General features: G+C 48.8%; 1 protein-coding gene across 2 annotated transcripts in view; it reads right to left on the minus strand.

Annotated features, from left to right (window-relative positions):
* Positions 1-4562: 4562 nt before the first annotated feature.
* Positions 4563-17101, minus strand: part of LOC124405576 (protein apterous-like) — a 32204-nt gene continuing 19665 nt past the window's right edge. For both annotated transcript variants that reach the window (XM_046880604.1, XM_046880603.1), the window contains exons 3-5: positions 11135-11670; positions 7143-7363; positions 4563-5242 (exon numbers count right to left, since the gene is read on the minus strand). In XM_046880604.1, the coding sequence (XP_046736560.1) occupies positions 5027-5242; positions 7143-7363; positions 11135-11670 (973 nt within the window). In that variant the 3' untranslated portion in view covers positions 4563-5026. The remainder of the gene's footprint in view (positions 5243-7142; positions 7364-11134; positions 11671-17101) is intronic.

Genomic DNA, 17101 nt, shown 5'->3' on the forward strand with positions numbered 1-17101 from the left:
GGCCGAAAGAAACTACGAAAGCGGCTCCTTCAGCCCCTTTCAAACCCCGCCCATCAATTTTGCTGCCGCAATAGTACAGGGTTGATATCTCTCCCTTTCTCTCTCTGTCTCTTACTCTAACTCTCTAACTAAACTCTACTCTACTCTACTCTCTTTACCTATTTATTTCTTTATTTATTTTTTAACCTAGTTCTATCTATTTTTATCGCTTTTTTTTGGAATTCTCTTTCAGCATTAGTTTTAATTTTGCTAAAGCTAAACAATAAGACCACCTACAGTTCGTCATAACGCTCCGAGAGCCGTCTAAACTGTATCGTCAGCTACGGAAAGGAAGTGAGAATTTTGCGGCAAATTTCTCCTTCCTTCCCCCACCCACTCACTCACTCACTCACTCACTCACTCACTCACTCACTCACTCACTCTCGCCGCAGCATCCGCAAATTATTATTTAGTTCACATTATCACGGATAAAGACTAAGAAAATAATAACTTCTGACACAACATGCAAAGTGACAACTATGACCGTTGAATGAGGCAGCGGAATAAAATAGTTTAAAAAAAACTTGTTACAATACTTGTTACGTGCCTACTCGTCTCTTTGCCAAATGAAATCACCGATTCCGAGTATTCCTGATCACTTTTCGTACAGATCGCAGTTTTGAACAACAATCCTTGACGTTGATTTCTAATTCATCTTTCAATCAATCAATACAATATAGCAACAAAGTTTGTTCCAACAACGGCAATTAGAATTACGAATTTCCGTTTGGCCTGTACCCACTCCGAGTCTTCACGTGCACGTTGCTACATGTGTACAATAGTGAATACAGATGGATGTAGGAGCGAGTCGCGCAGCAACGCAGCCTCCGACATCGCGGGACTATTAAGGTGACTCGTGGCAGCAGGTGCAGCATCACTCACTGTCGCCGGTCTGTAGATATATTCAAATATCTGGGGGTATTTTCCATCCTCTTTTCTCGCTCGCCCTTCCTCGAACCGTGATCGCCGCTCTCTCTTCCCATCTTCGCTATCGTCTATTTGCCCTCTTTTCATTTTACTTTTTTATTTCACGCGTCCATGAACCGAGCCGCGAACCACCAATTAGCTCGTGTCCCACCCTGGCCGTTTTATCCGCCCTACCGCGAGGAATTCGCGTCTGTTTGTCACGCGACCCTCTCTCCCGATCACCCATTAACATTGAATCGTTGCCGTGACGGCAGAAACTTCAAGTTCACCAAAGAAGCAAATTTTCGCCGACTTTGACCGTCTTTACCGAAAATAAAACTCGCTAAATCTAATCAGCACTTCGCGAACAGAAAGCCTGGGATGAAAGTAGGATATTGACAGTGAGTAAATAAGATGGAAGAAAAAGCGAAGTCACTGCGTGAAAAATTTAACTACATATGTAAGTATACGCGTATGGGAAGGTATCTATTGAATATACCATTATAAGCGTAAATGGAAATTATCCTATCTATACATGGCAAGCTAGTGGAAGATGAATCGTTCTGTCCATCTTATAGGAAGACAGTACAGTGATCCGTCCAAGTGTAAGGTTTCACGATACATCTTGAACGGCGATTTTCCGAGACGTAAATGTCTCGAGTGTAAGCGTCAGACCGCAATCACTGGAATTTTATTTCGAAAATCTTGATGGACCTAAATTTTTCATTTTCCGTGTGTAGTTTGTCTAAAAACGTGTCACAGTTTCCGACGGATCGTCACCCTGTCAAGTGAAAGCGCGTTAACGACCCAAACGATCTGCCGCATGTCGCAATGCCAGAATTAAAAAAAAAATAAATAAAAAACAAATGAAAAAGATTTTCGCAATATCCGGCGTTGATGCAACCGCGGATATTCGAAGCACCGTTTTACCACTCGAGACTCACGAGGATTGACAACGATATTTTCAGAGGCTCCCGTGTATCGCGACAGCTCAGTGACGCCGAGAGCAAACCTCACCTGGTGCGCCATTATATTAATGAAGCGATAAATAACCCGTGAGAAAAATGGCCCACGGTTTCCAGGCCGTCGCGTCGAACCGGGTCGTCGAATATCGTTCAATAAAGTTCCCGAGGAAGCGGGCTGATCGTTCGAGATCGAGTCTCGATCGGAGACAGCCTGCGAGCCTCGGATGAATAGTTAAAAGCGGAGTCAGAGAGAGTAGAAAAGAGAAAGAGAGAGAGAAAGAGAGAGAGAGAGAGAGAGAGAGATAGAGAGAGAGAGAGAGAGAGGATGGAGGATCGGAAGGCGCAGCTGACGATGAGCGGAGACACGAAACAAACCACTCCGGTCAAATACAGCGATCGTTTACTCTCGGAGCCAATGAGGCGTGTGGAAGGCAGCCAAGGATCTGTACAGATCTTGACTCCACGATACCGGATCCTCGTCCAGGAACAATCGGAGAGACACTTGGCGAGGGGTTCGATAAGGAAAATGATCGATGCCGGGTCGAGTCGTCAGCGATGTGACAACCGGCGCCAGAGTCGACGCCATGTTTTAATAAACTGCGCGGATAGACTGCGTTTTTACTTTCATAATTACACGTCGTAGAAAACGAAACCGGAAAATGAGGCTTCAACGGCTGCACTTGTCGCGCGGCATTCTTTCTACTGATCGGCGGAATTTTTGCTACTCGGAGCTTCTTCATCCCCGTGAAAGAATCTCGTGAGATGTCGGGCCGAGTTCGACTTGCGGAAAATTATCCGTCGCTCTTAGACAAGAATAAACGTTACGGGGTGCGGAACCGATTCCGAAGCAAAGAAACTGTAATGATTGACAACGGCTGCTGCATGGCGGAATCCGCGATTCTGATGGATCCAGCTACTGTGGACAAGAAGGTTGGTGCGAACTCTGCGGTAGGTGATGGATAATTAAGACGATCGCGATTCACTGAGATTTTCTTCTCGAGACTCAGCGTTTGTTGGATTATAGCGCAGAGCAAATTGCAGATGCGTGTACACCTGCAACCTGCACATAAGATACGTCCTCGGGCATTAACTCGGAATCCCAATAAAGCATTCTACACGCCGCGTTTAGATACGTTCCGAGTGAGCCATGACCTTATCCGGACACTCGATACCCGAGCCGGTCTGCATGTGTCGAACGATTGAAATTGACAAGATAAATGTGTGGTAGGAAGAATTTCCTCGCGGTAATAACAAGGCGAGAAAAAATTCATCAGAAATTTGTGATTCAAGAGATATTATAAAAGTGCCGATAATGGAAGGGAAGATGTTGTTTACCTTTTCTGTGATGCATTATATGACCCTGCCGAGATCCGCTGAGCGACGGAAGTTGCAGAAGCTGCGAACATCCAGTGCACGACACTGAACTAATTAACTAGCACGGAAAGTCGGTCACTTTTCGCGAAGAGCACTTCAATCCCCGAATGCCGGCACGCGACTGACTGATCGTCGAAATCTGTTGGCCAGTTACGAGCTGCTGGATTGCCCGACAACTTCCGAGAATCAACGATCAAAACAAACAAGTCGTACAGCCGCCAAGAAGAATCGTGTGTGTATGGAATTTATGCAGATACCTTGAGAGTAATTTGATCATAAGCGTCGTTATCACTGCTGGTCGGATTCAGGATTGGCGACGTTTGAATAGGATCCTGCGTGAGGGGGTTAGTTTTAGGGCCAACGCAAGGATGATGAGAGGATGTCACATTGCATAACTCAATAAATACTGTAAAATATATTTAATGAAAAAAATCATCTTGTAAAATCAGATAATCGTTCCGGTGTGTTACAAGGATAATAATTATCATTATTAATTTTAGTAATGCTAGTATCGTAATACAATACAGACCTAGAGCCTAGCGGTGCTTAAGAAAATTCAGGAACGTTTCGTTATTATTATTTACATATATATTATATACCTCGAAGAGTTTTGTGCTCGCTGTGACAATGAATTTTTCATTTCTTCATTTATTTATTTATTTATTTACTTATTTCTTCATTCATCGTACATCTTCTGAGCAAGTTCCGCATTGCCTCGAACGTTCGTCAAAATAACGATACAAATCCGAATAGTAGATGCATGATGAAATTTTGATTCAAATTTTGTAAGATTTGAGAATCAGAATAAAATTAAATAAGAAGATTAGAGAAAAAAAACTCCCGCGACGACACTTTTCACTATACGATTTCTTTAATAAATATATATATATAATTATACGTATACTGGAGTTCTTTCACGCTTGTCAACTGTACAGTACACTGCGAATATATAAATATATACACATCTATATATTCATCTCCGATACATATACCTAAAAATACAACAATATCCATCATTACTCGGACTAAAAGTGTCTGCACTTCGTCAATATCTTAAGTGATAATATTATTATATATAATATTATATTATATTATATAAAAGCCTACAAATGATTTTTACACTCTTTTTCTTACCACACTTCTCATTCTTTAACCTGTTCTTTCTCTCTCTAATAAATATTCACAAATTACGCGTACGCGTATGAAGAAGAAAAGAACCACCTAAATAAAGAAGACGAAAAATAAACAGCAACAATGAAACGATCAGAAAACAAAAAAAAATAAAATCAAAAATAAAATAAAGAAAATTACACAGTTACCTTAATCCTTAAATATCGTATTGTAATGTACAGTCTTGGTCGTCACGACACCTCTACATCATATTATTATACATATACATTACATAACGTGTCGTACGATGGTATAGTATAATATACAAATGGTTATATCTCGTTATGAAATCGGTTCACTAAATCTCGCCGTGTGCCTCCTCGACTGCGTTTCATTCCCATTCCCCGTGGTCTCTCGTCCCCCCCCCCCCCCCCCCTCTATCTATTTATCTATCTATCTTTTCGCTTTCTTCTCTCTTACTCGAGCCCTTGACCAGAGACTGTATCGTAGATAGGAAAGAAACGACAGGAAGACACCTCGCGGTGTTCCTCCGCCTACAAGCTGTTACGCAGTGGTTTTTCCACGTGGCAGCAGACTCGATCCGCCCTTGTGTAAATACCGGCGTCCACCCATCACGCGCAGTCCAGGGAGGCCAAGGATGCGGGGCTGTGAGGTCCTCCCAGCATGAACGGAGGGCTCATCGGCGGTCCTCCGCTGCCTCCGCTGCTACCGTAAAGCTCCAGGTCGCCGAGAGACCCGCCGTCGACGCCTCCGCCGCACTTGTCTGACTTTCCCTCCTGCTTCAGCACCATGCGTCGCCATTTTGCGCGGGCGTTTTGAAACCAGACCTGAAACACATGCGAGAAAAAGCTCGGTTACATCGAGGATTCACCTCCACTTGCCGCCTCCTCACCGATCCGGAGAGGAATCCGGAATCGCCGATCAGGCGGCGTCGAGGAAACAAAGGAGCGCGAAGAGACGCCGCGTCGCCATCTTGGAGACAGTCTCCTCCTTCGGGAACGGCGCTTTAACTCCCCCGCGACCCCAGGAATGAAATCGCCTCGCGGTTTGCCCGCGACGTAGGAGTCGCGAAGGGAAGAGTCGAGTGGTCGGCTCAGAGCTCAGTATTCGCGAGGGCCGCGATCAATATCGGGCAAGATGGCGCGGCACCAAGCCACCGCGCTACGCCAAGTACAATAGAGGTCTTCTCTCTCTCTCTCTTTTTCTCTTTCTCTCCCCTCTCGCACCTCTTTTTACTCCCTGAGACCGAGATATACAGACTACTCGGTGTTCGAACGCCGTTAGCGAAAATATATATGTATACATGTATATATATATATATAACCGCATGCGGTAGGATATATCCTGCTTGCCTCGTGGGAAACTGCAGGAACGGTTTGAGCAAAATGTGAATAGGATGTGTGTGTTTTTATCAATCTCTCGTGTTACTCATTGTTGTACACATATTTTACATTCCGGAATATGTTTTTAATTACTTCTTCCCTATAACTCTGCAAAAGCTACGTGTGTACGTTCACAGTAGGTACGTAGGTACTTCGTGTGGTTACGTTTTAGGAAATTTATTTTCTGCACGTTTCAAACGAGGAAAATTTAAGACAGAGTTGAAAAAGCTTTCGATTATATAATCCATTTGGACAAGTTTTTCAAATTTAATTAGTAGCTATCTTTTTGCTAGTTACGGTACGCGCGAAGTTTGACGGTGAATGCAGAGCATCGCAGAAAACGAAAAGGAAGAAAAAAACACACACACGAACACAATTCGCGTATACAGTTCGACATTTACAAACCTCGCGGTCGTCCGACTACTGCAATTAAGTCACGGAGTAATGCGGTTCGGTGGTTTACGGTTCCTTGCGTTCAACGGCGGAAGGAAGTGGAGAAGATGGCGTTCTCCTCCCACCGCTTATCTCCGAGATAACTTGTAACAACCCGAGCTGGTTGCTGTATAGCCGCCCGTGCATATATGTACAACGTATATCTATACAACACCGATCGAGTCAACCGGAGTTCTCTTTCCCTTTCTCTCTCTCATTCCTTTTCTCTTACTCCCTCTTTCCCTGTTCCACCCTCTAGCAGTTTCGGACGCGTTGCGCGCGCGCGCGCGCGAATGCGCACGAACATTACGCGCGGCGCTATCCGCAAAGAGGCTGTAGCCTAGCGTGTAATTGTCGCGCGACGCATGAAAGTCGTACTTTACAGCTCGCACGTACACCTCCTTATAGACGTGCGTGCAACCTTTGCGAAGGAGACGAAAACGAAAATGAAAAAAGGAAAAAAAAAGATAAGCCCAAGAGAGAAAGCTCGAGGGTATGGGCGAGGGCGAGGGTGAGGGCGAGGGCGAAGAGGAGACGCCGCGACACGGTGTCCCGGCTGACGGAGCGCTTCTCTCGGGTACGTAGAAGCGGCTGCCGGCGTCGACGGAAATATCGCGGACTCTTCTAACCGAACGTTTGCCCGCCGACTAGAACGCACTAATTGGAAGGAGTATACTTAGGAGACGGAGATGTGAATATTTTTATAGTGCCGCTTTGAAAAGAAAAGCCCAGAGTGCCATCCATCTTGGCCACGAGCTCATGCAGGAGCCGCGGTATCGCTCTCGGCGCGCGCAGTTCATCTCGCCCGAAATATTGCCGCGATTAATTAAGGTTACACGCCGGGGTCGCGATGAACCCCGGGGATTCCGCCCCTCTAATTGACCGAAATAAGGAAATGCGATTTCATTCTCACCTGTAGTACCCTCTTCGGCAGGCCGGTCTTCTGGGAGAGCTGCTTCAGGTCCTTCGCGTCCGGATTATGGTTTATCGCGAAGTAGCTCTTCATCGTTCTCAGCTGATGGTGCTTGAAGCTGGTCCTCATCCGCTTCGTCCTGCTGTTGGATCCCGGCATCCCCGGCGTCCCGGGACCGCCTCGTCCAAAAGGCATGTCCAGATAGTCGGAGGAGTTGAGGTCTGAAAAGCACAGGGGAAGAAGAATGGTGGTGAATTAATCGCGTGAGAATACACGTGGAGACACGATCTTCGATAGATTCGTACCGTCTGTACTCCACGTAGGTATGTATGCATAAGTATCGTGCCCAGGAACTATTTGCTGCATAGAGTTGTAATTGCACGTGTATTATCTGACGGCAGTACCGCACTCCTCGCGGGTTCTTACTCCCTGCACCGGCTATCGGCTGCTGCAGGTCTCTCGTTTGCACTCGGTGGGCTAATGAGCTATGATAGGCATCGGGCATTGCTAGAGCGAGCTCGCTTCGCTCCCGCATGCAGCCAGGTATCAGCGTCGCTTAGCCAGCTCGCAACGGAGAGGAGAACTAGCTCGTAATTACTGACCGATGACTCCATCGACCAACCGCCCCGAAGACCGTACCGAGAATATATAAGAGTAAAGCAGTCGATACTGATGGCTACATCGTCTCGCGCAGTGGGGATCCCGCCACTGTGTAACGTCCGATTTGGAACAACGTTATATGCCCGGCTAATGGATGCCGCACAATTAACTTAGCCCTTCGATCGGGCTGCCGGGGCTTCACCCGTTTCGATGCGACACAAGTTTATACGCTGTAGACCGGTTCGCATTTGCATATTAAACCAGATCTCTCGCGATAAGAATACGATAGGTCGTATAAATCCACCCACGCGGGATTCTTCGAGTCAGTACCTGATGATTTTGAAGACGCGGGTCTGCGACACGTTTACCCGGTTCCCGAGTCGAACGAGATCCTCAACACGTCGAGATAACAGTCGAATATGAGACGTCGGAAATCGTGTCGGTTACGAGGAGCAAAAGAAACTGCAAAACGTCCGTCATTCTTAAATAACATCGATCGTTCGTCAATGTCCGTTTCTCTTTCGTTCTGATCGGTTTCAGATCAGTGGACAAGTTTTTATCTTCATCCGCTTGGGACAATCGGAAAGGCGGATGAAGGAAACTTCGAAATCTTCTTCAACTATCCAAGTGATTATGTACAATCTTCACGTGGCGCATCAGGATCGAGCCTCGCGTTCATTGATAATATGTCCGACCATGGAAGACCTTGGCCTTTGCAGTCGAGCAGAAACCAGTCGCAGGCAATTAAGAATTACCTCGTGGTAATTACGCGTGCCCATGGGTAGGCACGTGTGCCAATAATCAAACGAGCGTATCGGGTAAGGACTTTGCATTGATCAGCTCGCAAACTGTAGCCGACGAGATATCCTGCTCCGAGAACTATAACATTAAACGGATTAGAATTGAATTGTATTGCGTCGTTCCGTCTTCGTAATTACGAGTTTGCAATACTTCCTTGAGTGCAGATCTGAAATACCGTCGTTATGGAAACGTCGTTACGATAAGAGAGTCCGACGTTGAAGCCGCAAATTAATCTGAATGTTTTAATTAAATTATACACGCAACGGGTAAAATCGACGTTCACTACTCGTAGATTCCCATACTTGCACTTAAAAATCTGCAGATGAACGCCAAGTCGAAAGTTGGAATTGAAGATACCGATTCCGAGAGTAATCGTTTAATTAAAACAACAAGTCAATATCGAGCTGATATCGACGGGCGTTTTGAGACCCTCTATGGAAATTAGTTTTCAGCGGAGGACTCGTTTTAATTTCAAACGTACATCGAAAGCAAAGTGGAATAGATTATGTTACAAATTCAATGACTACGTACAGTGCGGTAGGCGCGGTCTTCCAAGTCTGTTCAGGCACGTAGCGCCAATCGCCAGACCTTACAGACAAAAAGCAAATGATCAAACACGGAGGTAGGAGATAACAAAAAGCTAGACAAGAGTCGAAGTTGAACACATCGAGTGCCGTGTTCGGTCCGAATTACCATCCACTAGTCGATGGTCTACACGACCATAATTCTGGTACAGAGTTAAGGCGCATCGTGTATCTACGCGTGTACACGCCAAAGGTGAGAGGGTATTAAAGCGTCGGTTGATCTCGGCTGCTCCTCGTTTTGCCGTATAAAGACGTGTCCTGAAATACGTTGAGCGACTCGCTCGCGCGGCGGCCCTGGTCATGCGTAAATTTATGTCGCCGCGACAAATTTTATCAGGGTTCGGTGGCAAACGCCTTACGCCCACGCATCAATAAATCACTTGATCTGAACCCGGCGTGTGGTTTTACCGGTCTTTCGGTCCTCGGGCCCCGGTTGCTCGCTTGGGCCTGATCGTGGCTCCCGCGACGTTCCCGCGGCGTAAAATGTGGTACCGATGTTCCTGGCCAAGAGGCTCTTGTAGGCGAGCCGATTGCCATCGAGGGAGGCACTCTTTGCGCCCGCAGCTAAGGTTGGTATAATCCAGGAACCTGGACAACGGCTCTTCGAGACCGGGGCGTATCCCGGTACCATGGACGCGAAAACTGTGGTTGCGCAGAAAGGAGAGAGGAGGACAAGGGCCGCTGATCCTCTTGCAGGTCCTTTTTCGAAAGGCTCGAATGCCTCGGAGCCGTGCAGCTCTCTCTCTCTCATGGTAGTGTGACCAGCGTGAATCCGAAGTTTCTCACGAGAAGTTTAGACTTTTATTATACCACCGAAAGGTGGCCGGAGTCGGCCGGCTTTTATGCCGGCGCAGTAAACCTCGGAAATCTTTAACCGGTACCGAACTTTGTTGTAAACAGGAACATCTACAAGCTTGTGTTGAGCAGCATCGCGGGCATCGTGATCATCGCCGACATCCAGCATCCAGCGGCAACTTCGCGCTCCAACGATTTCTGGGAATCCGTGTTGGTTCAGGTACATATTAGTTTACAACCGTACCTGACACGGGGGCAAAGTGACTCGGTCTTTGCGGGTCGCTTGTAAGACTTCTTCTTCCGCTGCGCGAGTTCGGGAACGCGCAGAAAAATTCGCAAAACTCATCCCGATCCGCTGCTCGAACGCAGATGAACGCGTACCGGATTGACGATGGCAGTCTTACGGTCGAACGTCCTTAACGTCCGTTCACACTTGAACGCTAAAATTTAATCGAGTCTGATCCGATTCACGGCTGCTTAAAGCGCGATACCGAAGCTCCGGTTTGCATTTTACCTGACATCCCGACCCGAGTATCTCACTCCTGTGGTTTTTGCCGTTTTTTTATCTCTCTACTTTTCAAACGATATAGACTTTGGTGTATACTCGTATTATACGTATACCAATTTGTGTGTGTGTGTGTGCGATGAAAGTACGTGCGGCCGGACGCGGAGTGAACGAAGCGTGACGTCACGTCCGATGGTCCGTCGATATTTTTAGCAGCATATCGATGAAATTTATTTTATTTTCATTTCATTTTTTCTCCCCTCCAGCGAGCCACGCGACCGTAGGGCGACGATAGACAATCGACCGAATCGACGTTACGTACGGAATTGCCCGCGAAGGTAAAACGACCGGAGTCAGGGTATACATGTACAATCTGTACGCATTAAAGGCGACCACCAGCCGGGTTCACTAGACCAAAAAATTACGTCCCGCTCGACGGGTTCGATCGAAGAGTACAAGCGTAGCATAAGAACCCCGCGGAAGATGCGATAGCCGGCCGTTGGGAGCGCTCGCGGAGCATCGAGGACAGAAAAACCCGAACCGCGCCGCGAGGATGAAGGTAAAATCTCTTTTGTGTAAACAGAGGAAGATCTCGAACCAAAGAATCCTCGATCCTCCACCTCTCTCAGATAATGGACCGATTCACATTGCAATTAGCGATTATTAGCGGAGCATACATGGAGTTTAAAAATGCATAGTGCACTCACCTAGACTGGCTGTCATGGCTTCGAGGTCCTTCGGCTTCCGCTTCCTGGGCCTCCCCTTCTGCCTCGGAGGCGGCACGCCGCTCGCAGTTCCGTTGAAGTAAGGAACCTTGGGTGGTGATCCCGCGCCGTCAGGCCCCGACGGCGTTTGGGACTGAAGAGGAACGGGACTGGCGTGGGGGTGCATCGAGTGGTGGGGGTGCCCAGGGTGCCCGGGGTGTCCGGGGTGCGGGCCGTGAGGATGGTGGTTGAGGAACTCCGGGGAGGGGAAGGGCTGCCCAGGGTAGTGAGGCCCCGGGGGGTAGGCGGGGACCGGAGGACTCTGGGCCGGATGTAGCTCCGCGCCCATCTCGTAGTGGAGTCGGCAGAGGACGACGCCGTCTCGCATTCCGAAGTGATCGCCCTTCGTCAGGGGGATGGTGCATATCGCGCAGCAGAAACACCGGACGTGGAAAACGAGCTCGCGAGCTCGCATCACCAGCTCCGAGGCGAGGATGGCCGCCTGGCATCGAGCGCATCGCTTCATTCCCCCGAACATTCTGTAAGAAAAAAACAGAGCCACGTTATGGTTAATGGCGTTCAACGTCCCTCGACATTTCTTCACTCCTTATCATGGCTATCGCTGTTTGTTCTCCACGCTATTATGCATGGATTATCCTATAGATACATAGGTTCATGAGAGCGTGTGTGTGTGTGTGTGTATGTGTGTGTGTTTGTGCGGACCTACGACTCGTCGTTCCCATGCAAGCTCGAAGGGTCTCGATTTTCGCGCGACTTCTGTATCTGATTGAATTTCATTAAAATTTGTAGATAGCCAGGAGCCTGGGAGCCCGTCGTCCTCGGGGGACCTCGGGGTCCACCGACCGGTCCCTCGAGCTACAGATGCGACCGATCTCTATACCATCGGGCACGACATCGCTACTGCATTAGCGGCGGTCTATACCTGCGGCAGCTACGGTCTCCATTATACCCGATACATCGTCCGCACCTATCTGGCTGATATCCGCCGACGGCACCGCTCCCACCTTTTCCGAGTCCTATACCGCGCTGCGCACACACGCAGCTCGCGGCATGAATCGCGGCAGCGCATGCAGCGCGGGGAAAAAACTTGAGGGAGTCGGAGGATATAGAGCCGCGCAAATATGCGTTTTGTTCGACGCCGTTATCGGGACCGCGAGTTATTGCCTCCTGCGACGTCGTGTATCCCATGACTATGCGCAGCGCAAACTTTCCAGTCAATGGCAATGGCGCGGCGCAGTCGTGCAGTTACCTGCAGCAGCTGTACTCTACTATATTACGCAGGTATATAACATGGAGTTCCAGGGCGGGGAATGTCTCGGGGTTTTTGCGGTCGTACAGGGGAAGGACTGCTATACAGCGATTCGTTGAACTGCGCCGTGGCGAAAGAGGGGCGCGCCGTCCGCTTCTGCGATTCGAGGAGGAATTGAATATTTATCATCGCACGTTGGGTATAAGACGCGTATCCGGCCGATAGCGATTACACATGCCCATCACCGTCCTCCAGAAGCACCATGATACACACATATGTGAAAATTCAAAAATGCAAATTGCCAATTATGGCAGCTAGGCTCGTAGCGATTACTCGCGCACGCACGCAATTTCCGCATCCTCGTGGATAACGCCGCGGCTGATGAATCGACCCGCTCTAATATGCCAGGCCGCATCCATGGGGTTCCATATGCGCAGCCACAATCGCCTGTACATATAGGTACCGCACGTCGCGCAGCGTGGCTGCATGTGTGTTGCACCGTGTTGCGCGCGCGTCCGACTTCCGGTGACTTGTCTCATTGGATCATTAACCACGTTATTTATAAACTGTGACGTATACTGTACACCAACCACCCCGCTGGCACTGCAGCAGCCCACGAAAACGCGAACCGGAAGGTTGCCCACCACGAGGCAAAGAGTCTGGATCCGCTCGAGAAAGGACCTCAAGGGAAAGCCCGAAGGTACCGAAGACCGTGTGGCACCCTTTCTCAACGTATTCGCGCGGTTAATCCCTCGCAAAAAAGCAGAAAAGAAAAAAAATCCCTACCAGTAAGCCGCAGTTGGTTTGGCCAGAGCGTGGAAGTAGAAGAGATCAGAGATCACGGCTCGAGGAGGGATTACGCTAAACTTTCCCGACGTCCGTCCTCTTGACTTTGGACAACACTGTAAACCAGCCCCTCAAATTCGCTTCCCTCCCCGTCTGCCTCAAGTATAATCGGATCTATTACGCAGTCCGCGGTAACGAACCGACCAAACCCCCGTAAGAATTTTGCAAATAAGCGCACCGAGCGTTGGTCCCGTTCCTCGTCGCTCGCGTGCTAACGAGTGGGCCCCGGGGTCCGACAGTGGGGCCCGATTTTTGCGGGACGCATCGGCCAACCGGGGCGGCGTCGACGAAAGCCCGTTCACCACAGAGATTCCCGTAGAGTTATTATGCGCAAGCTGCGGGGTCGGTGGGCATGGGCAAACGCGTAAAAAGAACGCGCGTTACATTGTAGAACGTCGGTTGCCCGCGGTGCCCTCTGTGCTTTGGGATGAACATTTATTTTTTTTTTCTTCCTCCTTTGCCCGGCAGCCATCCGAGTTGTGTGTACACAGTATGGTGTAAGTATACTATATAAGCGAAGGGCGGCCACAATGAAGCGACCCTGTATTATACACACCACCGTCGAAAACTTGTAACTCGGACAAAAGAATTCCCTTAAATCTTTTACGAGGACCACCCGCTGGCTATTCGCACACGGGTTGCTACGAGGCCCGGAGCATCGCGGTTTACAGGGTCGTCGGCGACCCGAGGAGAGACTTCGGCTTCGCGGTTCGAAGTGCGTACGACTTGATGGTTCTAGTCTCTCGACACTCGCCAGTCAACGCCACGATGTTAATGACATCTAGGATACGTCGCGTTAGCAGGATGACGGACGAGCCACTGTTCCGCGCACAAATAACCGGATACTATTTTGAGAAACGCTACAGCGTGGTCCATCACTCTCTTCTAATTATTCTTTGCCACTCTGTGTGTAGGTACCAACCTACTCCAGCTTCCTCCCGACCACTTGAAACGCCCCGGAATATCATCGAGGTTTGCTACCTATACAGATCATCGCAATACCTACGAGGCGCCATGTATTAGGAATTGGTGCCATCGCTCAAATTCCGTTTGTATTTTAGAGTTTGGACAGTTTTTTTTTTTTTTTTTTTTTTTTTTTTATAGTAAGACAGTGCAGGATGGGTACGTGGACAGAAATTCTTGGCCTTTATTCTTACCCTGTTTCACCAGAGTGCTCGCAGACCAACGCATAACGTGCCTGGTCGAAAGAAAGGTTGTAATATATCGCATTGCACTGGTGATTTCCCATGACATGTTCATGTTTTGCGTTGCGATTCTTTTACCCCGTAATCGTTCGCTCGTTGCTATGAGCAGCACGGTTGCACAGTGCTATTCAGAAGTTCCATTGCATAGTACCAAGAAAAGAATAAGTTATAGGTATGAAACGAAGACGAAGACGAAGACGAGGACAAGGAGGAAGAAGAAGTAGTCTGGAGAATTGCATAGCCAGTCGTCCCACGCGCGATCGACGTCGCGAGATCAGGATCGACTGGTATCGTACATATAACTCAATACGAAAGTAAAACGACGAGCCGGTAGGACGAGAACTACCGAGCGTCCTGCAGCGGATGATCAAACAGGTTGGCGACACAAACCCTACGCGATCGTCCCGCGGGTTCCGTGAAAGGGGGCCACGATATTATTTTACGAACGACGACGACGAAGAGGACCCCGGGGGCTGCGAGGCACTGCAGCGCTTACACGAGTCCTGCGCTTCGGTAACCTGATACTTTTGAAAGAATGGTTTATGCGGTGACACTCGCGAGTCTCCGCGCAGCGAGGTTGGGGCCGAGTATGACCCCGAGGTAGCGGCTCCCCCGCGGAGAGGAACACCGAAATTTAGTCAAAGAGATGACGGACAGTGTCTTATGAATCGTAAAACCATCCCCGTGGCCTGCGGCGATTTAGAGAGCGTGAGTTTAACTGGACCGAAGAGAGAGGCTGCGGGGCTGAAAGGGGAGGGAGATACGGAGATGATTAAATGGCGCTAGCATCGAAAATATAGACGCGTTCTCGCGGGGCGTAAGGAGGCTGAAGACGATATCTCGATGTAGTAGATCTTGTAAGATAGGAGGGCGCCGCATTTGTAGCGCGACACCTGCAACGAGGGCCCGATGTATCATGCCTGGAACAGAAATGATGGCTTCCACTCTACCCGGCCCGCTATCAGATCGGGGGACAATGGCACCCCGCTAAGCGGCCCTCTTCTCGTATGACCGCGACCTCCGCACCCCCCGATGTGCAGGTTCTAATCACTCCGCTCGCCGGGCTAGAAAGTGCTCGGAACCGACCAAACTTCATCGCAACTCGGCCCTCAGGTGCAGCTCCGCGTACCTGCGTCCACCAAAGCGTCAACTACCCTAAGACACACAATCAATGGACCGCGGGCGTCGGAGCAAGGATTGTAGAAATTTATCAGCTGTAGACGTGAGCTTGCGCCGCGGTCCGCATGCCAGCTAGGGCTGTGCAGAGGAACGGAAATTAATCCTTCTTCCAAACGATGAAAAAAGACAAAGAAGAGAAAAAGGAGGGGGCTAGCTAGGGTCGTTTTATCTCTCCGTGTACCCTTCGGGAGTGAAAAATCAAACGAATATATCAGGTTGTCCGGCAGCGGTTGAACTAACCTTTCGAACAAATTTTAATAGGTGACTGTGCCATCGTGCAGACGCGATCCAAAACATATTAATCCTGTTTTACATTTCGCAATAACAGGAAAGTGCGAAGATTTGAAGAGAGGAGAGAAAAAAGGAAAACTTCCTTCTACTCGACACTCATCGCTCTGACCGCGTTGTACGTATAAGGTATGCAAACGAGGAAGAGATTTCAGCGATGGTTGATTCACTCGTACACGAGAAGGAGCCGCGTGCAGGTATGGGATAAGAGGAAAAGGCATAATCTGGGATAAGGGTAGAGATATACGGCGACACCGCGGCAGCTACCGATGATGCATGTTCCTGACCGCTACCGCAGCGTATTATGTTACGCGGTGCGCGGTGTCTCGCCTGTGCAGCTATGCGGAGAGCAAGAGGCCGAGGAGAAAACGTGCCAGGATGCGGCAAGGATCACAGCTCTATTATATTTGTGCCTCGGAGTTATCCCGAGGAGCATGGAATCCGGCCGCGCTCGAAAATTCCGGGTGTAGGTATTAAAATATTAGCGATAATTTCGTTCGGTCGTTTCGAATGGTGATTAGTAAAATATAAAACCGCATGCGCGTTGCAATATCTTCGATCTAGTTCAGGCGTGAGGCACGCCGTAGGCTGAAATAGTATAATGATACTCGACTGCGAAATGACTTTCAGTGTTAATTTATAGGCGCGAATAATAAAAGACAGTATATATAATTTCGCTCGAAGAATAGCGGAAGCGCCTCCCTATCTCCGAGGTCTGGAGTAACAAGATTTTTTACGATCCGCGACGCGCACGCGCGTTATATATTCTTTCATAATTTCACACCCAGCTGTGCGCGTTTTATTTATTTTCTTTATTTTCATCCTTTTTCTCGGCACCATTGCAAATCGTATAAGTAGAAGATGTACGATACGTTCACGTATATTTAGTGTGTAAAAGGCAGCGCGGTGTAAAGTGTTTTAACAACAACGGGGATCATCCGGCCGGTTACCAAGTGGGTAAAACCATCCGGAACGTGAACGTGAGAGGTGCGCAGGGGCGTCGCGACGCCGGCTCTGAAATACTGCGAGGTGTCGGGTTGCAGCGTCGCCGGTAGAATCTTAATTTTGCGCTAACGTATCGCCGTGTATGCACGGAGCCGGAGAAACGGGCAAAAATATTTTTACGAAACGGCGATGCGATCCGAAGTTTGCGACTCAATTATACCCGCCTCGCTTCTGCTG

This window comes from Diprion similis, chromosome 4 (genome assembly GCF_021155765.1).
Source record: "Diprion similis isolate iyDipSimi1 chromosome 4, iyDipSimi1.1, whole genome shotgun sequence".
NCBI classification, from domain to species: Eukaryota; Metazoa; Arthropoda; class Insecta; order Hymenoptera; family Diprionidae; genus Diprion; species Diprion similis.